Below are 27,842 nucleotides of genomic sequence, written 5' to 3'. Positions count from 1 at the left end.
GCGTTCCCATTAATTTCAAAATTTTTGTAACGTTGTTAAAGTACAACTTCCCACGTCTTAGCATCATAATTTCCATTCAATATGCAATGAATACTTCAAATAAAAAACATTGCATATTAAGGTCAAGCAGGTATACAATCCACTGAAATCATACAAAACAGGTTTAGCATTTCCCCTCAACCTTGACATTGCCCCGAAAATGTCCCCATGTCTCTGAACAAATTGATTACTACTTCGTTAACTCATTGATTAACGATGTAAAACTAAAATTAACCAGATAAACCGTATCAAATGCCGCCGGTGAAAGCGAAAAGCCCTCTATAGCTGATACGATGACCCAATGATCCACTTGTCATATTAAGTGTATCTAAATAAAGAACATTAATTTTGACAGTGTAAATATCAGTTGTAAATGGTCCCCGAGGAATCACGAGCCAAAACGTATAAGTGGACAAGTGAAATGAGTGGCAAGAGTGGGGAACTCTTACCGAGAAAAGAAGGAGAAATGCCTGGTATAAATGAAGGACAATGACCTAATTGTCTGTAGAACCATCAGTGCTACCTTCCTGGACATTCTCTCATGGTGAATTAAGTTTGGAATTTGCTGTACTAGTTGTTTTTTCACTTCCTCCACAAGAACGCCGCGCATTATGAAGGTCAGTTACGTTGTTTATTTGATTTTTTCTTTCAAGTGATAAAATACTGTTAGAAAATTCTCTCGGAAAATTTGCAAAACGTTTTCTGTTGTCGCTATGCCTTACTAAGTTACATTATTATATTTATGTTGTAAAAATCCGTTGTTAATGTTTTTCTTTTAAATGTTATATTGAAGGAAATCTATGATAGAGCAGAACATTTTCTTTGTAATCTAATGAAATGAAATATGTGCGATTTTTTAGTGAAATGGTTTTTTAGCGATTGAACTTGAAAAAAGTGCAAGATGGTTTCAGCTTTTTATACATAAATAATAATATTTTTATATCTTCTCATTATAAAATGCAATTAGCATACAAATTTTGCCCCATTTTTTTCATTCTGAAGTATTCGTAGCGATGACATGTGATGTCAAGTAATATATTTATATTAAAAAATGCGAAAACAACGGAAAAGTTTGATTGCATGTTTTCTCAAATTACTAAAATTCATATTAATGTAAAAATGAGAAGGACATTCAACGTCTTTTTAAATAAGTGGTGGCTATAAATTCTTCCGATGTTTAAAATGAAAAAAATTAATAAATAAATGATGAAGAAAGAAACGGTATAAAATACAGTTCGACCCATTGATGTCGCCTCACCATTAGACTCTCCTTCAACCGAAAGAGTAGGTTCTAAAGATCTTAATAATGGGTATTAAAATTGACGCATAATTGGGAAGAAAATTGACTTACGAATGCAATAAGCCCCAAAGTAGGTGAGGTACTGCATATTCTCGTGTTCTTGAAATCTCAATCCAATAATTACCGATAATGCACCCAATGAATTGGTAGCTCGTGCGATAGATTTTCACCTCATTAATGCACTCAAGCACTCATCAATCGTTCACATGAACAGGGACTTTCTCACTCGTGATTAGGCAAATATTCGTGCATTGGAGTGATTGGAGTCATCATCGGGATTTCTAATTCACTGTTCTAAATACAGGATGATGGATGAAATTTTCTATCGTGATTTGTTGTTTTCACTTTAGATTGGATGCATTGTCTTGAAATGAAAAAAGAAATTTGTTTTACATTTTTTTCAACGTTTTCTTTTTTTATCACAATAAATTAACAATTATTCTTCAGCATTATTCTTATACAACTAGCATTTTTATGAGTGGATCATAAAGAAAGCAATTTTTTTTAGATGAGCAATCATGGTTAATTAATATAATGCAGGATTAGATGAGAGGCAGAAAATCTCAGTTTAAAATATTTTCACTTATTCGAAAGTAAAAGAATTTTTAATTGTCGTTAGATCTTCAAAATATTTTCTGTTGCAGTATTGAGAATCAATTCAAAACTGTAAAATTTGAATACTAGACTCACGTTGATATATATGGAAATTCACAGTTAAATTGCGTTCATATAGGAGTTTTTGAAGTTCAGCTAAAACAAGGGACGAGTTTCACTGGTAAAAATTAGTTAAAGTACTTGGATATGCAAAATAACGGGAAAAATTCACGTGCAGGTGGATAAAACAAGCAGTGCCGGCGTTACAAATTTCCACGAGTTTCTCTTCATCTACAAATCCAGAATTTTCCTTTAGTTTTTATAGAATTTTTTACAATTGATTTTATAAAGTGGATTTACATTGCAATTTAAGATTCAATTATCCAATTTATATACTAACATATATTTCAATACCTTACGATGGAAATGATGATCTGAATCTAAGAAAAATATTCATCCGAAGTTTCTTTCCCTCTGGGGAATGTAAGGATGAAACAAACGTTTGAAATTGTCGAAACCCTTGGTATCCGGAAACATTCTGTACAGTAATCTTGGCATCATTATCAAGACGATAATTTCCTTCTGTTGCTGGATGTAGCTGAATGCCGATACACAACGCTTTTCTCCCTATCACGTGGATGTAGCACGTTGGCCCACTTAAATGCCTCGTGTACGTGGGCATAAAGGCATTAAAAACGTACTCAATGATCAGTGGTGACAAACTCGAGTGTCTGGTTATCGAAATACACCGGGTTCCGGGTTCCGGTATTTAGAAGGGTTATTTGCATCTTGAGATTTCACTCGGATTAGCCATTAATAACTGTTGGACATAAAATTTCCACTCGTCAAAATAATTGATTGCAATAATGACCCGGTTGAATTCATGTTCATAGGCGTTCAGTTGGATTCCATGGCTATTGGCGATATGCATTTGCCTGACAGAGGCAAGATACAAGGTCAGAAGGCCTCTGCCTCCTCCACCACCTCCACCGCAGATGTACAAAAAATCATGGCCCATTGGGCACAGAGTGTCGATGGGAAATACCGTGCATATTAATACTAATAATAATTATCCTCCCAAGAGACCTGTGTTTGGAAAACCTCATAATTTCAGGTACTTATCATACTTTCATATGCATTAATTAGAAATTTTGATATTGATAATCGATTGCTCACAATTTGTTTAAAATTATTCACAACTTTAAATATGAATTCAAGAATTTCTAGTTTAACAAATATATTTTCTCGAATTAACAGAAAATATGAGTTAATTTTAATTCCTTTAATATAACGCAGAAGACCGATGAGACCGGGTTACACCGCTCCTCCATCTCCCTGGAAGAACCCGATGCCCATTCTAAGTGCAATACCAAACATTCCCCTCCACCCTCAACGTCAGCCCGTAAAAGAATTCCAGCTGATGAGCAAAGTACCTGAATACAGTCCTGAGTACCGCCCTGAGCCCATGGTGATGCCACCCACTCACCGCGGTGGCCTGGACGATGATAAGGGTCCGATTCACACGATTCCAGCTCCAAATCTAAGTCTCGCTGATAAACCATATAACCCGAATGAAGGGGAGGAGCATGAGCACGAGGATAACCGAAGATTTCCCAACGACGGGGAGTACAATAATCAGGGGAATAGGCCAGATGATCATCGAAGATTCCCGCATGATGGAGAATACAATCCTAATGTCCAAGGTACTTAATCAAAGAAAAATAAAACGCCTCCATGGCCAAACTAATTGACGGACTGCACTCTAAGAAGATCCACACATTTTACTTCCGTAATTCTCTGCTCTCTTTCTCCCAATTATCTCATGCGTAAGACGCGAAGGTTTAATACGTCACGCTAATGGTCCATCATGCCTTTTGGCCATTAATTTTGAAATAACTGTTCAATGGAATAATATTGTAATTTAATTGCTGTCAATCACATTATTTTCTCAGAGAATTTATTCATTTAATAATCAGAATTATATGTCATACTATAAACTAATAATTAGAATAGTTAATAATCATTGAATATGTCCATCCCTGGCTCTCTATGTTCTCTATGACCAACATCTTCAGATAATACTTTTTTCAGTGACAAATTACGGATACGGAACTCTGATGACGAGTGTCTCGCCACAGAGACCCGTCACCTCCCCTACCCCGACTCAAAACGCCTATGAAGTGACGGAAACCAACGAAATCAATTTTAAAGACTACCAGACAGCGGCACCAACCTTCTACACCCCTGACTTCGACCCCTCCAGGATATCAACCGGTACCAGTGACGTTCAATCCAACGAACTGTACCTGAATCATCCTCAGATCTCCAGGGCGAGCGTTGTCGGCACCAACATTCAGTTCGGCCAATCAAATGTTCCTTTGCAGACGAATTTACACAGTTCTCTTCATGTTGGCTTCCCAGGGAGTGGTCAGGGTCAGCAACCGACCGGCCACGTCGTCTTTCCAGGTACTGGTCAGGGTCAGCAGCAGGACATCCACATGACCCAACAGCCTTCGGACATTCGCCTTGCCCAGCAGGCGCCCGATCTGCATGTTGGACATCCAGCAGCTGCTGGTCCCCCTCTATCGGCTACCCAACTGTACGATCTTCTAAATAGCTTCCCTCAACCAGTCGATGAACAGTATGGAGGTGGACAGCAACCACAATTGCAGCAACATCTTCAACAGCAACTCGGACAACTGTTCCAGTCCGGAGTGAACCCCACGACGTTTTCTCAGCCTCAAATGCACTCTTTTAATTATGATGAGCAAGCAAACAAGCAATTGAGGAAGCAACAACAACAGCAGTTACAGCAACAGGTATTATTAGCGTGAATTATATGAAGAGATGGCATAGAAAAAAAAATATCCCCATAATTATATCAAAATGATCTGCACTATATTTGTGACAGTAGCTTAAATTATATTCAGCCGTTTTTGATACGTTTTTTAAATGTCCTATTATTAAATTAATATGTGCTTGGCGTTTAAATTCATTTAGGTGCTTGTTGGACAGGATTACGCATCGGGTAGAGTAACAGCTGGCTACAATCTTCAACCAGAACAGGCCCTGGACGTTCGGAGCAACCCGAACGTCAATCAAGACTCTTTAGCATACCAGCATCCTGAGCCCTCGGCTCAAGCCGAAAACAACATCGAGTACGATACAGCGGTTGCAGCTACGAGCCACATTCAGAACAACTACTTTAGTTCTACTGGAAATGACGACAGTGCAGGCACTTCTTTTTATACAACCCTGCCTAATAGGGAAGCTGCCGAGAAGCTTGCGGCTCTCGCTGCCGCTGGCAACGTCAATAGTCAGCTGATGGGGCATATAAGGAATCAGCAGAAGAAGCAGGAGAGCGAGGAAGCACAGGGGGATGAACCACTACCCAGTAATCACAGGACTGACTACCAAGTTAACGAAGAGCTTGATGACGTCCCGCGGGATGAGAATCAGAGGGGAAGGTATAGATTCGGGTCGCAGAAGTATTCCCACCGACAGCGAATTAGACAACAACAAATTAAACAGGAACAGGTAATTATGATGAATGAAATTAATTCTCATTTTCTCTTGGGAATTTTTAGGGAAGAGCCTTTTTCTTATTGAATCTATAGACATATTCGGAAATTGTGATGCGTCTCGAAAATCAATTATCATTGATTTATTTCGACTTGATGGATAAACTAAAAATCCCTAAGATTATTTAACAAACACTACGACTCATCACAAAATTGTCTTGGAATTTTTCCCCACTTTTTCTGTTCCCTGATAATTTTTTAATTTTCTCATTCGCAGGAAAAAGTAGATAAGCATTACGAAAAACATCAAATGAAAGAAGAAGAAGGAGACGAAGATGAGAAAAAGCCCCTGAGAATTATGGTTCCTGAAGTGCATGAGAAAAGCACTCAGGAGAATACAAGCATTGAAAAATCGGTCGAAGATTATGACTACGACAGTATCGAGCCAGAGGGCCCGAAAAGTACGACATCAAACGACGAGAGTTACGAGACAGCAAGTTCTGAATTTGGTACACGAATCAGTGGAAAACATGACGAGTAAAAAAACGAATTATTGACTCACTTCCCCAATAACTCTCCATTGTATATAGTATTTTTTTTATTTATTATTTGATATCTGGCAGAGGCGCGAGCTCGTCTCGTAACTGGAGCTTTATTTATTACACATTATTTATTCTTAGGTTTAGGGAAATTTGAAGTATTGTTTCTGTAAACAAGTGACAAAAGAAAGTTAATAATCACAAATTGATTTTTTGAGTCACCTTCACAGTGTTGTTTTCAATAAAAGAAAATCACAAAAAATGTTGATTGGCGGACGATTATTTGACTGAATGAGTATTTCAACAAGTTGTCTGAATGTCGCTCAATATTTGTTTTTTCTGATCGTTCCATTTTGCCCCTCCCTCTCCCGGTAAAGTAGAATAGTCAACGGGTAATTAATCGATTTTTCCGAATCAGCATTTGCAGCATTATTTTAATAATGCAAGAAACACAACTAATATTGATTAAATCAAAATTTATTCGAGTAAATGGTCATTTGAACAAATTGTGGGGCATTATATTTACATGAATTTCATTAATAAGTGAAGGAAGGATCGAAGATAACGTATGCTAAAAGGCACACATCCGATCTTCGTAATTGCTGAGAGATTCATGTGTTTATTCATCATGATTTTTAGTTCATCATATCAAAAAGGCGATTTATTTCCAGGGGATGGCAAATAATAGTGCTGCTTATGACATAGTGGGAAATCATTCAGTATTCCAACTACTTGATGTAAACGGATAGTTAGCACATAATGTTCGTCCGTGCAACGAGATCATTAAAAATGTTAACTGTCACGTAACGTCATTCGCTCAAATATTGAATAATCCACCTCATTAATGGGATCCCCAGCCTTGGAAAATATTGATGCCTCATAAAAATCACTAGGAACGGTCCATGAACCACGGACGGCCGTCATTGGTGCGTCGTTTTGTGAGAATGTCACAGCCAGTTTCAGTGACAAGGAGAGTCTGCTCGAATTGGGCTGACCATTGACCATCAGCTGTCACTGCTGTCCAACTATCTGGCCACGTTTCATCTCGCCAGGTGCCTTGGGAGATCATTGGCTCGATAGTAAAGCAATGCCCTGCTTTCATTACACCAACTGCTTTATTTTCTAATTGATAGAAAAAAAAATAATGAATATGCATCTATACAACGAATATTAATAAGGGTAAAGGTTTTGATTCTACAATTATAACCAGTCGCTCCTTCAGAGTGTCATGGAATAACTGACTGTTGCTTGTTACTCGACAGTTGAATTTTATAATGATTTATTAACTCACTGGCATAATGAGGAACACTCGGGGCAGTGTGGAACAATCTATGTATTCCATGGCCACAGTAACTCCTCACAACACTGAAGCCATGCGCCTGTGCATGCTTCTGAATGATATTCCCAATTTCCTTGTACTTCTCCCCAGGTCTGACGATGTCAATAGCCTTCGAGAGGCACTCGTAGGTCACTTGGACTAGTTTCTTTATTTCTGGCTTCACGTTACCAACGAAAAACGTCTCATTCAAGTCACCGTGAAAACCATTATGGTAGACGGTCACGTCAACTACAAGGAAAAACAGCATAAAGTCATTGACGTGGAACTGCGAATGACATTTATTCCAGCAATTCAATAACCCGATTATACGTGATCTAATTTGACTGGATCATTAAAAGAAAACTCACGATTAACACAATCCTCGACTAAAAGCAGAGAGCTTTCACTATGACAAAAAAAAATTTGAACTTGTTTAAGTCAATCAATGACAGTTTGTTGTTAAAAATAAAAATCAAGCTGTGATGCCTCTGATAGGAGTTGAAAGCTATTTATAAAATAACTTTTGCTTCTCAATGAGTAAATTCAATGATCTCACCATTACAGAGATCGCCATCTTCCAACGGCCTGTTATCGGGTATTCCATGACAAATAACTTCATTAACAGACGTGCAACAACTCGCAGGGAATTGGTGATAATTGAACGGTGATGGATAGCAGTCTCTCTCAAGGCAGGCTTCATGAACAATCCTATCGAGTTCAGCTGTCGTGACACCGACATCGCAAGCCTTGGCTGCTTCATCCAACACCTCTCGTCCCAATTTGCACGCAATTCTCATTCCCTCGATCTCCTCTTCGTCAAGAATCTTTATCTGCGCCGAGCCACGCACAGCCTGTTCACTGAGGGGTAGCCCCTCTGGATGGTCGGCATAGTCCGGACGCATTATTTCTTTTGGCACTTCTCGTTTCTGGGGCCTTGGATACGGACGCAATTTACCAGTGTAATGATACGACGGCCAGGGATTGTATTCACCTGATGATGATTTCTTACCCGAGTCTCCCTCTGATTAAAAAAATATGATTATTTTCATGGAGAATGCACTCACAGGCAAAGTAGTGAATGATAACAGGTCATCGTTTCCAACATTTGAAAATAATTATCTGCCTAAAGTTTCTGGAGGTCAATTAACGTTAATCGATAAAAAAAGCGATAACTCGCGTCCGGAAATCTGGTGAAAAATTGAGAGCATTAACTACATTGAAACAGGTTTTATTTCAGGACCCCCTCCCCGCCCCCCTGTCAATCAAATCGCTACAAACATGGAATCCCTTCTTGTATGGAAATTTTTTTAGTTTTGTCATACCATTAAATTCGACGATTCAGCAGCAAGCAATTTTGTGTATTAATAAGGCAAATAATTAAGTAAACATTGGAAAATTATGGCCTGATATAGTAGTCATAAGAAAGATGGGTAATTATATTATCAGATGATTGAGAAACCGACATGGGGGAGAAATTGACTTGGAAATAATATGAGAAATTTTCCGGGTATTATTTTTAGCCATGTATCTACTTACTTGCAATGTCGTGAATAACTTTGTGGGTCTTCCAACTTCCTTTGAAGCAATCCTAAAATAGACAATTCTGAATTTTCCTTCAAAGTTCATTGAACTTGCAATCAATTATTCAAGATTGATTTTTCAATATTTCATTTTTCTTTTCACATTCTTTAAAACTAGTACGGCAGTTTCATAACGGGAATATTGAAGAGAACAATTTACAGACAACAAATGCTAACGAATTCGCCGGAATTCGTTTCATAACTTGGTGACTTCCAAATTTTAATTTGCTGTAGTCGTTAATAAATAATCATAAAGATTGAGCGTGGAGCTCTTAAAGGCCTCCAAGGTAATTAGACCGGTTCTCATCGATATTTTCTTGAAGAAAATTCAAGATTGGAATAACTTATCTTCCAATATAATTATTTTATGGTTGTTTTTTGATGTCTGAAATTGCATTGAAAGGTTGTTTGAAATCTACTTTGTTAATGATATTCAAGATTCATCGGAGAATAAAGGGACTTGGGATTATAAAATATCTCCGAAAGGTCATGATTATCTCGGATAATTTGAGTATGTTCATTGCAACACATCATGAATTCGTTAATCTTTTCATAATTCATTGAATACTAATGATGGCATTGATAAATTCCATTCTCGTTAATCACTCCCCGGACAACTCCTAACCTAATTCGCTCCCACTCACCTGGCTGCAGAAATAAGAGCCCTGAATTCCAATTTTCAGACATGTTGGACACTGGAGGCTAGCAACCACCTTGCACCCTGGAGTTTCGCACAATCCGAAAGCCAACGACATGTTTAATTGACCTTTTACCCTTACGACCACTACAAAATTATAATGAATGGACTGGAATCCTCGTTGCGGCAGCCATGTGCTGCTTTACCGGTAGATCAAGATCTGCTCGTGAGACAGAATCTCGGGAAATTGCCGGGGTGAGGGAGCTCCCCTCTACTTCTCCATGTCTCGCTCAAGAGCGCATCAATTCAATCTCCTTCGGCCTTTTCGTAAATTTGATTTCGTATTACTAGAGCGAATACATCGCCAGTCAGACGTCTGGAAGAGCTGAGCTTCACTGACATGTGAGTAACGTGTGAAGGACATTCGTCTTCATTTTTCTTTCACCATATTTTTATTTTAATAATTTTGTCGGATGTGACAGGCGCAGGACAATTTCAGTTCTTTGTTGAAAACCTGTTTCTCGAGTTATCGTGTTGATTCGTCTGTTGTTTTTTTCACCTTCGCGCAATGGTTGTGATTGATTCACGTGATTTATTACTTAGTTTTTTGCGACTAATATTTCTTGTTGGCTTTATTCATTAAAAAAATGGGTCTCCAAAGTCGAAATAGCTTTTTAAATATTTTTCTGAAAACCCACTGGTTTTTCTTTGGTGAATTTATGACTTATATATTTATGAGCGACTTGAATAAAAGGTCTCTCAAAATAAAGATTGTTCAACGATAAAAATTTATATCATCGAAAATCGCCTTTATCAATGTTAGAAGAAGATAAAACAGTTAAACAAAAATTTAGTTTTTTAGGTAGCGGTGGTACTCCAATTTGGTTTGTAGAATGCGTTCGGTTAGAAAAAAATCAAAATCTCTGAGTTTATACCCGATTGCAAAAGCTAATAAAGCAAAGTTCGTATATAGGAACACTCAATACCAACATTTCGGTTGATTAATCCCATTAATTGAATTCGCTGTTCCCAATCATTCCACATGATTAATTTCGGTTGAATAATATCTTGCATTAGTTTTTGTTCAAGCAAAAGAGTATAAATGAGGGTAAACTTGTTGTGTGAATGATTAAATGCTCTTCCGAATAATAGCAATTTATTACAGAATAACACGAAATTGGTAATGAGTGTGGATTTTCAGCTCCGTAATCGTGTTGGGCTTTAGCCGTTTGGGGACAATTACCGGGCAGCTCAGTAAAATTTGTCTGTCATTCAGGTAATTTTATGGAGACGGTCAAAATACAAGATGATTACCAAACGGTTAGGTAATTTTTGTTGATTTTTTCTCTCCGTGCAGACTTGAATTAACGAAAAAACCAGTCGCCGTGGAGAAGGACAATAAGTTTCACTCATTCCTTATGTAAATGATGACACCTTTTTGAGGAGAAAAAATAATGAAAATACTTTCTATCTTTGGTTTGTTATTGTTAAAAACTTAAAATACAAATGTGGAAAATCCACAAAAGCGTCTCAGGTTAAAAATTGGGACCAATTTGGTTGATTAATCTGATTTATTGAATTTGCTATTTCCAAACGTTTCACGTGACTTATTACTCGCGTACTGCAGATCAATAACGCCTCGCATTAATTTCTCTCCAATCCGAAAATTTAGAGAACTGAAATGAAAGATATTTTCTAGTTTAAACTCGGTCTGGGAACCACTGAATGTTTTCCTATGTAATATAAATTTATTACAAAGCGGCAGGAAATGCGTAATTTTTCTGTTTCTTCGTACATCCACAAAATTCATAGTGAAACACAAAACAGTGAAAACACCTTTTACTTTGTATTGTTACAGGTGAAAAATGTAAGTGAGTGAAGTACATAACTGCCTCTCAGTTTTAATGTACTGTCCAAAAAGAGTAATGTTTAATGTTCTTTCGCAGCATGTCAAATTTTTATTTTCAAATTAAACCTAAATGGCTAATTTCCCGTGAAAAATTTACAGCTTCATAAAAATAAGTATTTGGAGAATTTATATTTAAAATTTGTATTTATTTATATTTGAGAATGACTGAGGGCCATTTGATGTTAATAGTTGAAAATAATTTCGGGGGATGACTTCAATAATTGCCCAAATAAAGTGAATGATCGTCTATGCTGATAAGCATAATGATTTTCCCCTTACGTTTACAGCCCACCAAAAATGAACAATTCAATCATTGCTATTTTCCTGGTTTGTCTGGTCTACGTAATAGCTGAAAATGAGTCTGATCTGAGTGACCTTGGGCCTGGAATACCGCTGTCGCCAACGAATGACGGGACGAAGAAAAAATCATGGGGCGTTATCTATCCGGGTAATACATTTTTTTTATTTATAATAATATTCCAAGAAGTATGTTGGAAATTTCATTAATCACCTGCTGCTGGCATTCTTATTGATACAGCTGATTCCTCAGGCATGAACCAAGCAATTAATGCGTGAAAATACGCGCTGTGATTGTCGCTTTATTCGTCGAAAATTAAATTAAAAACTAAATCATGCGTGGTGAAGAATATACAGTAAAAATTATGGAGTTTGCACGCTGAGAAAAATAAATAATTTCGTCTATTACAGCCATTTCGGACAATCACATGCCGGAAAGCCCATTTGACAACTCGCTTTAAATTCTCGTCAGAAGAATATTTGATTGGCAGAATTATATTTTTTTTCTCAGCGCAGTTCTTTGACTGATTGCGGAATTGATTCGGACAATTTATGAGATCGTGTCGTAATTTTTCACAGGCGATTCAGCTGAAAATTCCCACGAAAAATAGCGTCGATTTTGCACCCCTTGACCACTGTTTTTTACTTTTCGTTGGGAATCGTTTACCCCGTTCTGTAAAAACATCATCAAAGTAATTGAATGCCCCTTTGGAAGGGGAGAACTTTTTCCAAAATATATTAATGTAACCCGGACTAATTTATCTATTTGCAAAAGAAACTTAAACCACATTACACGGGGCATTTATCGGTTAATGGATGGGAGTAAAGGGGTCCTTTTGTTTTTTTCTTCATTTTGCGGAACAGTAAAAATTTCATGACACTTCCGTAAAATTTCCTAGAATCGTATTTCGCTTCGAAATTACGGAAAAGACCCATAATTTTTATTGAATATTTCTCTTCATGTGATATGATAAAACTGACAAGGATAGATTTAGGGAAACACTTTCTATTTTTTCGTATTCAGTGTAAGGATAAGATAAAAAGAGGATGCGGTTCAACCAACACTTACTCATTATCCTGTTAATATCTTTAAGAACAAATGGCTGTGACGTTTTTATCACGACACGCATGATAAAATGAACTCATAAAATTGTCTTCAAAGTAGTATCGACAGGACTGTGAATTTCTCTCGTATTTTTGACGGTACAACTAAATACGAAAATTTATCTACTCGGTCGAGCAGAAAACAAAATTATTCATTCACTCTTTGTTCTGCTTCAAGGTACTAAATGGTGTGGACAGGGTAACAAAGCAAAGAACGACAGCGATTTGGGTAGATACAAAAGAACGGACAGTTGTTGCCGTGATCATGACCGATGCCCGGATAAAATCAAAGGAGGAACATCGAAGCATGGAATACAAAACAATGGCACTGTGACAATGTACGTGATAAACTACTGTTATTCCTCACGTACGGAAACAATTCGATAGGAAAACCCAGCGATTTCGCTAAAAATTTCGGTCCATGGAATAGAAATAACTGAAAAAAATCCCATTTCTCCACATGTTTTTTTTCCAATAACGATATTTGATAGACAACAAATTAATCGATTATGAATGTTTCTTTTCCACAGACTGAGCTGTCAATGCGATGACATTTTCTTCGATTGTCTGAAGGGCGTGCACACGAAGACGAGTAAAATCGTTGGCACCTTATACTTCGATATTGTCAAGAACAAGTGCTTCAAGCAATCAGAAGAGGACAGGGAAAAATACATCCTGACGAAGAGTAGGAAGTTTTCAAGGAACCGATTCATCAAATTGGTCGGAAAAATGATTGGATAAAGTCTAAACCCAATCATGTAAATTTATTTATATCTCTTGTGTAGTACAAGATGATAAACGGTGATTAAACACATATGCTTCACGATTCAATGAGACTTTGAAAACGTCACCAACTGTCAATAACAAAAACACAAAAGGTCACAAATTTGTGATAAATATTTGATGAGATTCGTTATTGAAATGAGAATTTTTGTTATTCCGAAACGGAAGAGAGCGTCGAGTATTTTCTCAAATGCATAATGAATACTGGTAATTTCCAAGCATTTATTCTGAGAATCAACATTTAATTAGTGTAAATAAAAGATGATGTATTGATTGGATGATTCGTTTTATTTTGCCAATTGGAACTGTACCAGTGCAGCATAAATAAGAGGAATGTTTACCTGAGGATTCTCTCTGTTGCGGAAGTGTTTTGATCACTTGGTTTTTTTGGATACAGTAAGATCTACAAAAAAAGTCTCCCGACGCTCATCGTCATCATACCGGAATATACATACACATATGTATAGCGATTTGAGCAAATAAGAGCTTATGAACGCATAAGCCTATCAATTCAATCGCCTGATACTTTATGATGAGTGTTTTTTAGACCAAACTATATATCGAAACTCATAAGAGATTATTTTAATACCAAAGCTTCACAAGACACTAAATCTTCTTATGCTTCTTATTCTTCCATTAAAAAATTTTTAGACTTAGGATTCCATTGGAAGACAAGTAATTAACTTGAATTAAAATGCTATCAATTAATTTATTAGTATGCATAGATAAATATATAATACATAAATCAATATTAAAGATAACGATTACGATTCTGGATTTACGATTGGTAAAACCAGAAGCTACAAGAAAATCCCATGATGTTATTCTAAATCAATTCCCTCTAAACCTAATGGCCTAATCAATAACAAATAATTCTTAATCAATAAGAAATAATTCTGATTCAATTTGTTAGATTGAATCTCTTTGGAATAGACAACAATATTGTGATGTTCTAACTGCGATTCTACTAGAGCCACTGGTGACCTCAGGAGAAAAATCAGAATAAATCGGAAATGATTGGATGATACTTGATTAATATTAATTAACTGGTTTACCTTTCTCACGAACACTTGTACACGAGTTTACTGTCCACACTTGATATTTATCAAATATTCAAGCTTGAATGAGCAACAGTCCCAGTCGGCACAACCCCCAAAGTATCTCGTTCATAAAAGAGAGGCCTCGTGAATAACACAGTCAGTTACTAACTTGGAGTTACAGGTTACGGATTGTAGTTGACAAACATGAAGCAATTAGTATTATTCATTACATTTTTGATTATTTTGACGGTCGGGAACGCACAGTTCGAGGATGATCAGTTCGATTTGGATGAGGGTTGGTTCACTGAGGAAATGTACAATGATCCGTATTTTGTGGAGTTGAGAAATAGAGGATATACAACTATTGTACCAGGTAATTACTACTGATTACTTTAAAAACTAAAAAAAGGTAAAAGGTCAGGAAAAATTGTTCGAAAAGTTTGGTGAGTCGGGATCGATTTAAGGAAAAAACTAAAAATGAACTCAAATCTTGTCCATGATGCTAATAAATTAACCGACTTTCATGTTATTTTTTTCTAACGTCATTTGAAATTTCTGCTTCGTTTATAAATTTTTGCCTAAATGTCAATCAGCTCGAAAATTGCCGGACTGTTTAATTACTGTTTATTGAACTGTTCTCTGCGTGTGAATACAGAGAACTACTTTATTGACTCGATCATTGCATTGTTAATTCAATGAAGCAGTTATATAATTTTTTTTTTAATAGTTATAAGAGAAATCACAAGTCGAAAAATTCATAGGGATAAATAGATTCCCCTTCCCGTTATGGAAAAATTTCCAAGGATTTCTAGGATCACAGGTTTTTTTATGGGGAAAAACTCCTTATGTTTCCAATAAAATTTCCAGTGTAAGTACTGGAATTGTTCTAAAAAAATCCTTCTCATGTTGATAGTTTATGGAGAAGATTATTTGATTAAATTTAACGGCTAATTGATTAACCTTCCGGATTTTCCTTCAATTTCATTCGACGAACAGTTGTCAAATTAAAGATAAATGGTCATAAAATTTTTTGATGGGTCAAAATTAGCAAGAAATTGTGGGCTGTTGCGACACCTAATTACGTTATCTTTCAGGCGAAACGTTAATCAAGTATCTAAATACAAATAATTGCGGGGCTTTTTCCAAATGTATGCTCTCGCATCTGTTTGATAATTAAAATTAATGAAATATATTGAATGAGAATTTCACGCTATTTATTTTTGATTGATAACACTGTTAAACACCTGTCATATATTCCACTGATTCTCTTCCACCAAGACCCCTCTGGATTCTCCTTCAAGAAATTCATTCCCCACATTCCTCTCCTATAAAGTAAAGAAAAAAATCTAGAATCTGATTCGCAAAAGACGAATACATGAGTATGAAAAATGTAATAGTGCTACCAATGACAGAATTTCATTTCACAAAAGCAAAAAGAAAAATTCCTGATGAAAAATGATATGCGAAATCCCCTACCCCTGCAATAAAAATTTTCATTAAATTTATTCCCTTTGAAAAGGTTTCCCTATACCTCAATCAAAGTGAAGATTCCCCGGTACCCATTCTTCTAAGGTTTCGTCAACTAATAATTACTTTTGCCTAGCCTTCTCATTCGCCCATTCTCAGTGAATTATTAGAAGTTTTATTTCCATTTTTATCTTGAAGTGTTGTATTTTCTCGTGCAAAAGAACAAAAAATATTGTCACGTAAAATTTTTTACGATTCCCCAGAAAATGAATGACAGTGAGAAGTGAGAACACGATAAAGAATACGATTAAATTTATGATTAGGTACGAAATGGTGTGGTAGAGGCTCGATCGCCAAAAGTTTTGATGACCTTGGAAAATATAATCGGACTGACGCATGCTGTCGTGCCCATGACAATTGTCCGAACATCATGAAACCCAAGGAGACCCTCCACGGCCTCACTAATCCCTCCTCCTCCACCAGGCAAGTAAAACTCATTATCATTATTATTACTATTATTTCTCTTCTCTTATTCTCCCCATATTACTCCAATTATAAAGCACACTTGATAAATTAATCAAACTAATTCTGAATTGAAATAAATCATTAGCCTCAGCTGCAAGTGCGACGATGAATTCTATGATTGTCTGAAGGAGAATAAAAACTTCCCGAGCAAGACCATTGGAACTCTCTATTTCGACATTCTGAAGAAACAGTGCTTCGAAGAAGTGAATGGAAAATATATGTGGAAAGAACCCAAGGCGTTCTCCGACGGAAGGTTCATACAGTTCTTGAGAAAACTCTTGTAATTTGTTTGGTTCCAAGGTCTGAATAAACTTGAATTGAGTTGTTGAGTGTAATGTGAAGAAAAAAAATTGAAAAAGCCAAAAAATGTGTTCATCAGTGATAATTTAGCCGACTAATTACGACTTTGATGAATCCACTGTTAAAAGAATTCGAGTGTAATCATTTTTGAAGCCTCTATTTTGTTTATCAAATTATATAATGTGACGTATGATACATATCTCGATTTTGTATATAAAACTTCGGTTCTAAAAACGTCATGAATAATGGAGCGAAGAATGGAAAGAAATTTCTATTTGTTGCTGAGGCTGATTATGTTTTTGATTCACTTCTCAATTTATATTGTAATAAATAATGTAGATTAATACACAATAATGTGACTGAAAGAAATTAAATATTCTGGATTGTTATGAATAATAACCAAAGACGTTGTGAATGGTCTCAGTATCGTTGCATATATATTCCGAAATGGTTTTACATGCAATTAAGGTGAACGAGAACGTTAAACCGTGACTCTACGATGTGTGACGACTTAATTACCCTTGGTAAAACGAATGAAAACGCTAGTCTCTGTGAAAAACCTCCTCCTTTTACCTCTTGAAATTATAATCTCGGCTAAAAAATTCACGTACCATCCTTCCTACCGCAGTCGTTTACTTTTTCCTTTTCGTCTTCAGCTTTAGCAAAAATAATAAAAAAATCAGGGGGAAGGCTTCCACACATATTAACGGAAAAATGCGTGCCTCTCGTACACACCAATGCAATCTGAATGGATTAATTAGAGAACTCGAGATACATTTATATGCGAATGCACAAACTCTGATTGTAGATCTGTTTCTTTTTCTTAATTGGCCAGGGTCCATGTAATATAGAAATGATTTAGATGAAAAATTTTATTTCCTAAGATTTTTCACTCTTCATGAATGGAAATAACTTTATGAATTTTTATTTACAAAAACATGATGGTGTTGCCAGTTTTGCCAATTAATTTATGACATATTTTGCGACCAATAGCCATATTCATTTATTATTTTGGAAAGAGTCTTTAGGATTTCTTTTATAGTTTAGGGGCTTTCTGCAAAAATATTCTACGCGGTAATTAATTTTCCGAGCTTTTTACATTAATTTTTTCCAAAAGCTCTTCCCTGTTCATAGCAAATACTGTCTGCTATTCAAAAGTATGAAAAAATAATTTGCCTAGGGGTATTCATTGTCATATTTTGTCACATGTCTGACCAATGAAGAGTGTTGAAAGCTCATTTTTGAAGATAAGTTCTGAAAAAATGTATTTTTCTTATTTTCCGACGATCACAACGTCCTCAACATAATATACTCTGAAAATTTACGTCTCTTCATTTTTCACTACTAATGAATTTTTCTTTTCTGACAATGTTCTTTTTTCAATTCTCTCGGTATTCCATTTTCTATTTTACTCTTTTTCTCTCAAGAGGGGTGGGAGAGGGGGGACGGGGGACGATTCGTTGACGCTGATTAATTATCCCTCCTCGCTTTCTTTTTTTTTCGTATAACACCTCCAACTCCTACTACTAAAAGCCGAATGCAGTTGTACCCCCCACAACAAACTTTATGCATGAGCAATTAGAAAAGAAAATGAAAGATGGAACAAGAAGGAAAATTAATGTTAGCACGAATTTGAATCAATTTACGAGGTGAGGGAAAATTGAAACATTTGAGATTCCAACTAGGAATCCTGGCTGGCCTGTGTATCTGATGCCTCAACCAAGCGAAATATTTTAATTAATTTCGCTCCAACTATCTCGTGCATACAACACGCAGGAGATACTTGGGGTGATCGGAAACTGTTGTGAGCTCAACTTTTCGCGTTAATTATTGTCACGTAATTTTGGAAATTCGTGGAATTATTTCCAGACATGCGATAATTTGATGAGATACGTGCATTGGCTGGGAGTTTCTCTTCCAATTTCAGGCGATAAATCTTGCAATTTTCCGTAACTCTCTTCCATCAATTAATTTCTTAAATACTTTATGGATGTTTGACGTAGGAATATGTCATAGAGTGAGAGAAATTAAATATCTTTCCTAAACATTGGTTTTTGTGCTAAGTATCAGAAATATATGAAAGCTCTAGTCTCAGCCTGTCTTCCATTGTCCCAGCCTGTTTACAATTAATAACTCATGAATGAAAAAAAGAGCGAAGCATTCCTCGTAATCTTTTTTATAGAGTAAAGTGTGAGCTGCAAAAGAGATTCAAAAACTTCCCTATTTCCCTTCTTTCATAAAATATCGAATCGTCTGAAATCAACTTTTGCGACTGGAATTATATGATATGAGGAATATATGTGATGAATTCCATAAATAAAGTACTAGACAAGATTGAGAATTAGACGGAGAGGATGGAGGGAGATTCTTTGCTTTATTTTCCACCCCAAATCATTATAAGTATGAACATTTTTAGGGCCGGGATTTTGCGACGTAAATTTCCACCCCTGAGGTCTGTGGCTGACGCGAAGGGCACTCGGAAGGGTGATCCCATAACAGTAATTCGATAGTCGAACTATCCATACACGGAATCAGTATAATTCCCTTTCGTTTTTTGTTGAACCCCCTTGCGGATTTTGGAAGACTCCGAGGGAGGAGAAACATGTGCTTTCGAGCATCACTCGGTTCACACATACGTAAATGAAGGAATATTCATTGGGATAATTGCGTGCGCCAAAGTTTCTGCTGAAACTGTCGTGAATATTGAATTTCAGTAGGAGAGAGTAACATTGTATTTAAATTAATTATATGCATTATTACGATGTCCCATTCATTTCAAGAATCGATTAGTAGTAAATTAAATAGTTCGATGAAAAGTTGTAAATTCATTATTTATGATTACTTTACTCGAGACCTAACACCTCAGGCCAATTGCAGGATAAAAATCCAATTTCATTTTTTATCCATTTGCAGTGAAAATTGAAATTTCGTGACTTTTTGACGCCCAAATCGCATTCACTGCCACTGTCCTCAAAACTAATAGTCAACTCTCCATGAAAAAATTGAAGATATTTTTCCCCACCGCACACTACGACATAGAATAATGATATTTTCTTCTCATAAAGAAAACCCATTTCAGAAAAATGCTTCCACATAACACATAATCTAAAAAGAATACCCCCAATAAACCCCATCAATAATCCATAAATGTAAAACAACTCCCTCAGAATTATAAAAAAAAAAAGCAGAATGACTTCGCAATAACTCAAGGCCCTCAAGACAAAACTCACTCCCTTCTCACCCCCTGCAAAACCAACAAAACGAAATCCCCCACCCTGGAGAATATCCCTGGGCGCTCTCTCGTGGCTTCACCTCCTTCGGGCGCGCGCTTTCGAACGTCACATCTAGTCGGCCCGTGGCAAACCAACGGACGGACGTATTACCCGCGAGATCACAGAACAAGTCTTAAACCCGCCACCAAAACAACTCCGTCAAGCACATCTATCATGTGTTCAATATTTATTCTAAGCCCGTGTGTGCAATTGTCCATGGAAAAATTAATATAAAAATGCGTAACCGAGTGTAAAGAATAGCTGGCAATCTATACAAGTCAAAACTCCCTCGAACTTTGACCTGCAGTCGTCAGCGAGCTGAGCGATTATCGCACGCCACGCAACATTCGACGAGTAAAATCGTGAAAATATAGGCACTCCTATGACGACAATTATCAATTAAAAAATCGCGATACGACACCAGCGAATAATTGAACGCACAAAGCCAAAATTTTCATTTGAACATCAAATCAAAACTTATAGAACAAAATAAAAGCGTAATATTTATTATAATGTAATGACATTGAAATAATTAGCTGATCAATTAGTTTTTCAATACAAAAAACGTGAAAAGTTCTTGTGAATTCGAAACAAACAATCGAGACATGTGAATTCAACTCAAAACCGCGAAAATAGTCAAGTGTCAGTTGACTTTTGAATTTATATCGATAGTAAGAGCTCCGAAAAATTTTGTGAGTGGAATAAAAATTGAGACAGAAGTTTTGAGGAAAGTGGAAATAGTAAGAGAAGGGAATTTAGGGCCGGAGGAAGTCAAATCGAATTACAAGATTTGATTTTTAGTTTCACTGAGTGGTGAAGCGTTATTTTTTCCGCGGAGGGGTTGGTTGGTTTGTTATGACTCAGTGGAGAGGGAGTCTAGTGCCTGTTGATTTGGTTGAAAAGCTCAGCAGAGATGAGGCTGGATTCGGTGCTCTTTACTGTTGTTTCCATTTTCTTTGTGGAAAGAGTCACGTGTCGAGGTTTACTCGGGAATAATGAGACAATTATCGAGGTGGGGAGAAAGAGATTTACTATTGAGGAGTTAGTTAATGGACAGTTTCCACATTCTATTACCGGAGATCTGGATCTGGATGTCTGTAAAGCAGGTAAATTATGGTTTTTTTATTGTTATGAATGGGGATTTGGGAGTGAAGTGGTGGGAATTAATTTCAATATTTTTCAATCTGTTTCAAACTTTGGAGATGAAGGGAGATGGAAAAAGTTTTTGTGAGGGGGAGAAGTCCCTAATACTATTTCTAGAGAATAGTGTTAAGGAATAATAATAGAAAGAACTTTGTGATTAATACTTGTTTTCGCCCTGAACTTTGGGATTCTTTATGAAATCTGGATTGATTTCTCCTTATTGAGTTGCATGATTTTCTCATTTATTAAGTTTATTATCAGTTTATTAGATGATAAGCTACTCATCCACAGCTCATACTAATTTTTGGTTTCTTCTGCTCCCTCAATAAATCATGTCATTGCTTTTCACGTATTTTATTTTGAAATTATTATGACAGTTGAACGCTCACTGAGATTTACCTCATTTCAAAATTTTCATTAAGAGAATTCGTGTATTAATTGTGCATTCAGAGTTTTCATAAAATTGCATACGATTTTCTTCTGCTTCGTCGATTCATATCAATTGTCAGATCAAGTGAGTCATTGCGAATAATCTCAATATTGGATGTAGCTAGTGAAGTACGTAAAAATGATTTTTCTATGCGTCCTATCATGACTCGGCGGAAGAAAATTCTCCCGGAAATATATCTATTTCGTTTCAGTTCACAGATATTCAACGAAAATCGCATAACTTTTTCAATCTTTTCATTTTAGATATTCTACTTTCACCTTTACATTTGAAAGCTCATCTCTCGCAGCGTTTATACGAATATTTCTTGTAGCTCATACTGTATTTTATAAGGGACCTAGCTGAAGAAAAATGTACTTCCTTTCAAGTCCGAAATATTCAACAAGAACCACCCAAATTACCATTTTCGTCAATGTCCTATGAATAATTACTGAATATTTTATAATTATTTGTATCTTTGGTGAATTATAATTAAATGGTCCACCACATTCTCGGTCAATCTGTTCAATGTACTTTCACCCAAAAACGACCGAAAAATTTATTCTACTTATAGCAATACTTATCTCAGAAGTTGCTGAACTAGGTTGCCACAACCCCGCATGAGTCGATTACAATCAATAAATTGCTAATTAAAAATAAACGATTAATAGGGCTTTGAATGGTGATTAAGTACAACTGTATGTACACCCCTTGACGTTACCTTTTATCACGCTATTTGTATTGATTATCAGTTTTATAGTTCGATATCAATAAAAATAAATGTAGAGGATAGGATGATCCTATGCTGTAACAGACTGGTGATCGTGGAAAAGGGCCGGGTGGGCTCGAAAAGAGCCTCTTATCTCTTGTCCCCAAGTGCCTCTGACCGGAAGCGAGATTGAATGCCGTAGAGAACTACAGGGGGGATAGTAAAAATCTTTTTCTATTTTATTTATCATCTCTCTAGCTCTCTACCTTCTCGAATCACTGTGAATCATTCATCTTTTACCAATTTCCACAATGTTGTACATTTCTTCTCGGGTTTATAGCTTTTCTCACAATAGGAAATCTCTCTTATTTTACTCCAGAACAGGAGAAATTGACGAGGGAGTGGACGGTGCAAATCGATTTTCAAATGTTGTTTTGGTTTTTTGTACGCAACGCTACAGTTCTTCCTTTATTGATTTTGAGTGCTTAATCGGTTTACGCTTCTGATAATCAGAGAATTACGTCGCAAGAAATTATGACAAATTGACAAACTATTGTTCGTTGATTTGACTTCTTGTGCTTTTTTTTTAAGACCAAATTATATTTCTCCCTAGATAAATGAGAAATGATTACACAAGAAGTCACAAAAAGATTCCCCCAACATTTTCTCCCCACATCACAAATTATCCAGATAATTCCAAAGTTAACAAACAGAAACAAATTAACTCGTAAAGAAGCACAGGACACTGTAAATGAGAGGAGAAGAAATGTAATTGTTTAATTTTCATGACGTTAATAGGAGTCTACTGTCATTCAACGTCGACTTAGAAAAGACCATAATTCAGATGGAGATCAAAAGCTATTGGATAACGTCATTCGCATACTTCGCCTGACCAAACCCCCCCTCAATAGAATGCCTCGTTATACGATTTTCTATGGATCATCTGAACGGGGGAAAGACGAACAGAGGGGGTAAATCAACCCCAGTAGTACCTTAACGACAGCTCAACCGTGCAAACCATTACAGAAATTTATCTGCAGAGACTCGAGTCAGCAATTCAATGTACTTTCAATTTACTCCGAGTATTTCTCCTTTTTTCTCATTGATATTTCTTTCATTATGATTATCAAAGAAATTTCCCTAGTTCTTTACTCCCCAATGCGAATACTCCATTCATTCCAATTTTAGTGAATGAAGTGCATTCGACTGCGCAGAAAATAATAATTCAATTAATTACCTCATCCATATTTTTTTTCGGCTTTCAGTTAATTGATTGGATACATAATTTGTTTACCCATTTTTTTTTCTCTTTGTTTCACATGAAATGAATACAAAATTAGCAAGAGATCAGTTTTATGCTTTTGCGCCGTGTGGATCGCGTTAATTAATTAATTTTCATCGGTTAACTCGCAAAAATTTAATCCACGAGAATTGAGATTACACGTAGTGCCTTGTACTCTTCTCCTCGTCGACGAAATTTTTTTTTCCCCAGTGTTGTCTCGAATTCTCCGAGGAAGGCTGTAAGACGGGTTAACGAGCAAAAAGCCAGACCCCCAGGCCTTCTCAACTCTTTTCTTCACAGGTTCTCTTTGACCTTTTTTCTCAAACGTCTACGAACTGTGTCGAGATATGTGTAACAAGCTGTCCATTTTTCTTCATCTGACGAACCAATTTTTCACCCCTTTCCTATTTATGTATTTCCTGTTCGTTGACGGAAAAACATTCCTCTCGAAATAAACGTAATTTTAAGATAATAAATCATTTTTTCCGGGCGTTTTCTGATTATTAAGCCGAGTTTGCTGTGAAAAATTACGATATGAGGTTTTCCGATTCGATTTCTTAATCCGCGAGAGAACTATGAGTTCCCTAATTTTTAGTGGCAATTTATCGCTAGTTGAAAAAAGGTAGTTCTTCTCAATGACATTTACATGTGTCAATGAATAAATCCTTTGCTAGAAAACAGTTTCCAGCGGGAGATATGTACTTTGGACGTATGTCAATTTTTTTCCAGAGTCCAGATGTGCTCGAACATGGCTCAGTGTTGGTTTAATAATGTTTGGAATAAACAGGAGCGTTTGGTGCTCATTGCAAAAAAAAACTCGAACAGAACGCGCGCTTATATTTTTTACTAGAGAGGATAAAATATTTTGTATAAATTTTTTTCCTACACTTGCATCGGAATGAAGCCCCTCTGCAGGGAATGCATGTGATATTCGACGGAGAAAATTTAGAGCGGGTGATAAAATTCCCTCGTGGTGTGAGACTAAACTTAGAAGAATATCTTTTTCTGAAATTCACTTCGTCTCTTCAGTACAAATTTACCGTGGAAAGATCTGCCATTTAACAAATAGACGTCATTTATACAGTGGATTCAGAAAGAGATTGATTGTCAATGACATGCACATATAAAATAAATCTTTGACAAAGCAAATTATTTTTAGAACGAAAAATATATTTCCGACGAATGTCAGATTTTTTTAATAGAGTCTGGATGTGCGTGAATATATTTTCCTGTTGGATGAAAAATATTTGGAATGAACAATTGCGTGAAGTACTCCTGGGAAAGAGCTTCAACGGAATACTTGAGCTTTGTAACGAAGAGGATAAAAGATTTTTTGTAAATTTTTTTATTCAACACTTGTCTCAAGATGAAGTCAGTCTGTAGGGAATGCATGTGATATTCGACGGAGAAAATTCATAGCGCGTGATAAAGTTCAACGATGGTGAAGGACTAAACTTGGAAGAATGTCTTGAAATTCAGTTTTACTTCGTCTCAAAGGCATTCATGCTTCACAGAAGAACTACGTTCCTCCATTTCTTCACAGGCGGATAATTCCTGGTGTGATTCAAGTCGAATTTTATTAGGAGGATCCGTAATATCACATTGAGACCGCATTTATTGAGACGTTGATAAAGTGATTTATTTTCGATGACAGTTACAAGCTGAATGAATCCTTTGCAAGACGACAATTTCCGGGAGCAGAAATGTACTTCTGCTCCTGAATGTCAGTTTTTTCGAGGGGCCATATGTGCTCGAACATGTCTTCATGTTGAGAGATAAATATTTCGAATAATCAGGGACTTTAAGTACTCGTCGTAAAAAAATCCTGAAGGGACTGCTTGTAACTTTCAGCAAAGGAGATTAACTATTTGTTGTAAATTTTTTTCATACTGCACTCGGTAGAGAATGTCCATGATATTCGACAAAAAAATTCAGAGCGCGTGATGGAATCCACTTACGGTGGGACAGCCAACTTAGAAAAATGTTTCCAAAATTCTGTGTTACTCTGCCTCAAAGGCATCGTTTCCTCCTAGAAGAATTCTCTCACCACATTTTTTTCTTTCTTTCCTCACGAAAGGAAGTGTTCAGTGATAATTGCGGAGCAGTTCTCGTAATTTGTAATGAACAATCGCTTTCCAACAATTAGGAACCGAACGTCCTACCCCGTAATGGAGCAGTCTTTCCTGGAGTGTTACTGCTGGTGAGATCTAATCGAGCTCAATTTTTCCTGAAGGTCTTTCTCCTTCCCAGGTAGGAATCGCCAAGCTTCACACCCGGGCCAACCGTGGGTTAGGCCCGGCTGACCAAGCTTTGGTAATCCTAGACTCCACCAGGCTTGGTATCTTAGTCACACCAGAGAAAGCCCAGGCTTGGATCCTTCCCTGATATCAAACCTGGGTACCAAGCTTGTGCCAAGCCTGGGAAAAGTCTGGTTCATAGCCTCTCGACCAAGCCTGGGCCCAGACTAACCAACTGGCTGAAATTTATTTCTTTTTAACTAGGCGCCATGCTGATTTTACTTACACGTGAAAACAAAGGGTGGCAATGTCCTATGGTATTATGCCTAATTGTTAACCCCATATTGTTACTGTTGGAATATAGCCTCAGTCTTCTTAGAATTGATTCTATGAGCCTATGGTTTCAAAAATGTATCAACATAGAGAGAGATCTTGGGACTAGACATAAACATAAACCATGAGGTCGTGTGGCAAAGGAACTGGGGATCCTTTGTCACATTATGACGATTTTTCTTTTGGTCTCGTTGACCACTTTCAGTCTGCTGTGGCAGGTCGTAGAGCACAGACATTTCTTCCTCGTGTCATTTTCAATAAACGTAAATTAAAAATATTAAATCCACTGCGTACAAAGTTATTTCTCTGTCCCCCAATATTCCATTAGTTACATAAGTGTAAAGTCAGTTTTCTAATGCCACAGGGTATCTGGTTCATTTGTAATTTACCTGGATATGTTCAGTACTATAAACTGTTTGAATAAAGCGTAGGAATTTTTTAATATATGAGCCTGGAAGGGCGCTGGTTCGAAGGCCTGGACCAGCCTTAATAAGTTAGCTTGGGCCAGCCCTCGTTACCAGGCCTGGCCCCACGTTACATTCCAATGATCACCCACTATTGATCCAGGCTTGGATGCCAAGCCTGATCCAAGCTTACCTAGTCTTGGAGATACATTGGGTGAAGCCTGGGTCATTGGTGATTTCCTACCTGGGTTGAGTCGTGATAGAAGAGCTCCGGTAATATTAACGAGGTTTGGTGACTGTTATCGAAAAACCCCGTTGAATTAGGACAGCTAAATATTCGCTCATCGTTACCGAATGATTCAGTGGAGCTCTGGCAATGTTGATCCGAATGGACCAATCGGTAGTAATTACTGAATTATTAGTTGAAAAGATAAAAACTTGAACAGCCATTATCCACCGGATTATACGTGGTAACTATAAACAATATCGTTATGCCCCCGTATATTCGAACTGATTAACCAGATTTATAATTAACTGCAGTGCAAATTAAATTCGTTCACACTGACTGGAGAAACAAATTCAACTGAATTAATTTGATAACATTAATCGAAGTCCTCTGTCAGTGTAGAAGAATTGGTGGTCGCGATAAAAATACCTCTGATGAGTTCAAATTTTTCGAAAGCTGCAAAAATGAATTTATTCCATCTGATTGTACATCAGATTCAGTTCATAATGGCCAGATTCTCAACTGAATAAATTCCGGGTAAGAATAATGTTCCTAGGAGTAAAAAGACATAGATCTGACACTGGTACTTCTTTCTAAAATGCAAATATGCTTGAAAATCTCTCAGAGTGGCATGAGGAATATTTGAAATGAACATTAGCGTAAAATTCTGCGCAAAGAAAAGCACCAAGAGAATGACTTTTCTACACAAAGAATAAAATATTTGTTATAAATTTTGTCATTGAATACTAATCTTAAAATGAAGTCAGTGTACAGGAAAAGCTTGTGATATTCGAGGGAGGAAATTCAGAATCCGTGATAGACTTTCATTACTGCGGAAAGCTCAACTTCGAAGAAT

At 36.6% G+C, this 27,842-nt stretch overlaps 5 protein-coding genes across 6 annotated transcripts in view; 4 read left to right on the top strand and 1 right to left on the bottom strand.

Annotated features, from left to right (window-relative positions):
* The first annotated feature begins 497 nt into the window (after positions 1-497).
* Positions 498-6,320, top strand: LOC135163765 (uncharacterized). Of its 2 annotated transcripts, none has more exons than XM_064123547.1 (6): positions 498-656; positions 2,827-3,047; positions 3,230-3,636; positions 4,025-4,752; positions 4,949-5,470; positions 5,732-6,320. In XM_064123547.1, exons 1-6 carry the CDS (start codon positions 651-653, stop codon positions 5,993-5,995), a joined length of 2,148 nt encoding a protein of 715 aa, XP_063979617.1. In that variant the 5' UTR covers positions 498-650; the 3' UTR covers positions 5,996-6,320. The 2 variants fall into 2 exon arrangements, with proteins under 2 accessions (XP_063979617.1, XP_063979608.1); XM_064123538.1 differs by having other exon boundaries at positions 4,934-5,470.
* A 134-nt stretch (positions 6,321-6,454) lies between these two features.
* On the bottom strand, positions 6,455-9,763 carry LOC135163781 (methionine aminopeptidase 1). The gene is made up of 5 exons (XM_064123583.1): positions 9,536-9,763; positions 8,848-8,899; positions 7,868-8,332; positions 7,285-7,560; positions 6,455-7,115 (listed from the first exon to the last, which is right to left on the bottom strand). The coding sequence occupies exons 1-5, from the start codon at positions 9,644-9,646 to the stop codon at positions 6,883-6,885; spliced, it is 1,137 nt and encodes a 378-aa protein (XP_063979653.1). The 5' UTR covers positions 9,647-9,763; the 3' UTR covers positions 6,455-6,882.
* Positions 9,764-9,865: 102 nt separating this feature from the next.
* Positions 9,866-13,897, top strand: LOC135163821 (phospholipase A2-like). The gene is made up of 5 exons (XM_064123651.1): positions 9,866-9,930; positions 10,730-10,804; positions 11,725-11,885; positions 13,017-13,176; positions 13,369-13,897. The coding sequence occupies exons 3-5, from the start codon at positions 11,735-11,737 to the stop codon at positions 13,577-13,579; spliced, it is 522 nt and encodes a 173-aa protein (XP_063979721.1). The 5' UTR covers positions 9,866-9,930; positions 10,730-10,804; positions 11,725-11,734; the 3' UTR covers positions 13,580-13,897.
* Positions 13,898-14,042: 145 nt separating this feature from the next.
* Positions 14,043-17,376, top strand: LOC135163814 (phospholipase A2-like). The gene is made up of 3 exons (XM_064123639.1): positions 14,043-15,034; positions 16,452-16,611; positions 16,739-17,376. The coding sequence occupies exons 1-3, from the start codon at positions 14,866-14,868 to the stop codon at positions 16,935-16,937; spliced, it is 528 nt and encodes a 175-aa protein (XP_063979709.1). The 5' UTR covers positions 14,043-14,865; the 3' UTR covers positions 16,938-17,376.
* Positions 17,377-20,292: 2,916 nt separating this feature from the next.
* LOC135163722 (protein tolkin) overlaps positions 20,293-27,842 on the top strand; it is a 38,221-nt gene continuing 30,671 nt past the window's right edge. Inside the window, exon 1 of the mRNA XM_064123453.1 lies at positions 20,293-21,331. Within this exon, the coding sequence (XP_063979523.1) occupies positions 21,139-21,331 (193 nt within the window). The 5' untranslated portion in view covers positions 20,293-21,138. The remainder of the gene's footprint in view (positions 21,332-27,842) is intronic.

The sequence above is a fragment of the Diachasmimorpha longicaudata genome, chromosome 1, assembly GCF_034640455.1.
Source record: "Diachasmimorpha longicaudata isolate KC_UGA_2023 chromosome 1, iyDiaLong2, whole genome shotgun sequence".
Taxonomy (NCBI): Eukaryota; Metazoa; Arthropoda; class Insecta; order Hymenoptera; family Braconidae; genus Diachasmimorpha; species Diachasmimorpha longicaudata.
The sequence above is the reverse complement of the archived record's forward strand: the minus strand, read 5'-3'. Positions and strand labels throughout refer to the sequence as shown.

What these genes read in the sequence shown, in the direction of transcription:
- LOC135163821 (XM_064123651.1), top strand. Translation starts at nt 11,735, where the DNA reads ATGAACAATTCAATCATTGCTATTTTCCTGGTTTGTCTGGTCTACGTA. An exon ending in ATGGGGCGTTATCTATCCGG is followed by an intron (nt 11,886 to 13,016) that starts GTAATACATTTT and finishes TTCTGCTTCAAG; the next exon opens with GTACTAAATGGTGTGGACAG. An exon ending in AACAATGGCACTGTGACAAT is followed by an intron (nt 13,177 to 13,368) that starts GTACGTGATAAA and finishes TCTTTTCCACAG; the next exon opens with ACTGAGCTGTCAATGCGATG.
- LOC135163814 (XM_064123639.1), top strand. Translation starts at nt 14,866, where the DNA reads ATGAAGCAATTAGTATTATTCATTACATTTTTGATTATTTTGACGGTC. An exon ending in ATATACAACTATTGTACCAG is followed by an intron (nt 15,035 to 16,451) that starts GTAATTACTACT and finishes ATTTATGATTAG; the next exon opens with GTACGAAATGGTGTGGTAGA. An exon ending in AATCCCTCCTCCTCCACCAG is followed by an intron (nt 16,612 to 16,738) that starts GCAAGTAAAACT and finishes ATAAATCATTAG; the next exon opens with CCTCAGCTGCAAGTGCGACG.
- LOC135163765 (XM_064123538.1), top strand. An exon ending in AACAGCAGTTACAGCAACAG is followed by an intron (nt 4,753 to 4,933) that starts GTATTATTAGCG and finishes AAATTCATTTAG; the next exon opens with GTGCTTGTTGGACAGGATTA. An exon ending in AACAAATTAAACAGGAACAG is followed by an intron (nt 5,471 to 5,731) that starts GTAATTATGATG and finishes TCTCATTCGCAG; the next exon opens with GAAAAAGTAGATAAGCATTA.
- LOC135163781 (XM_064123583.1), bottom strand. Translation starts at nt 9,646, where the DNA reads ATGTCGTTGGCTTTCGGATTGTGCGAAACTCCAGGGTGCAAGGTGGTT. An exon ending in GCTCTTATTTCTGCAGCCAG is followed by an intron (nt 8,900 to 9,535) that starts GTGAGTGGGAGC and finishes TGTCTATTTTAG; the next exon opens with GATTGCTTCAAAGGAAGTTG. An exon ending in AGATGGCGATCTCTGTAATG is followed by an intron (nt 7,561 to 7,867) that starts GTGAGATCATTG and finishes TTTTCCTTGTAG; the next exon opens with TTGACGTGACCGTCTACCAT.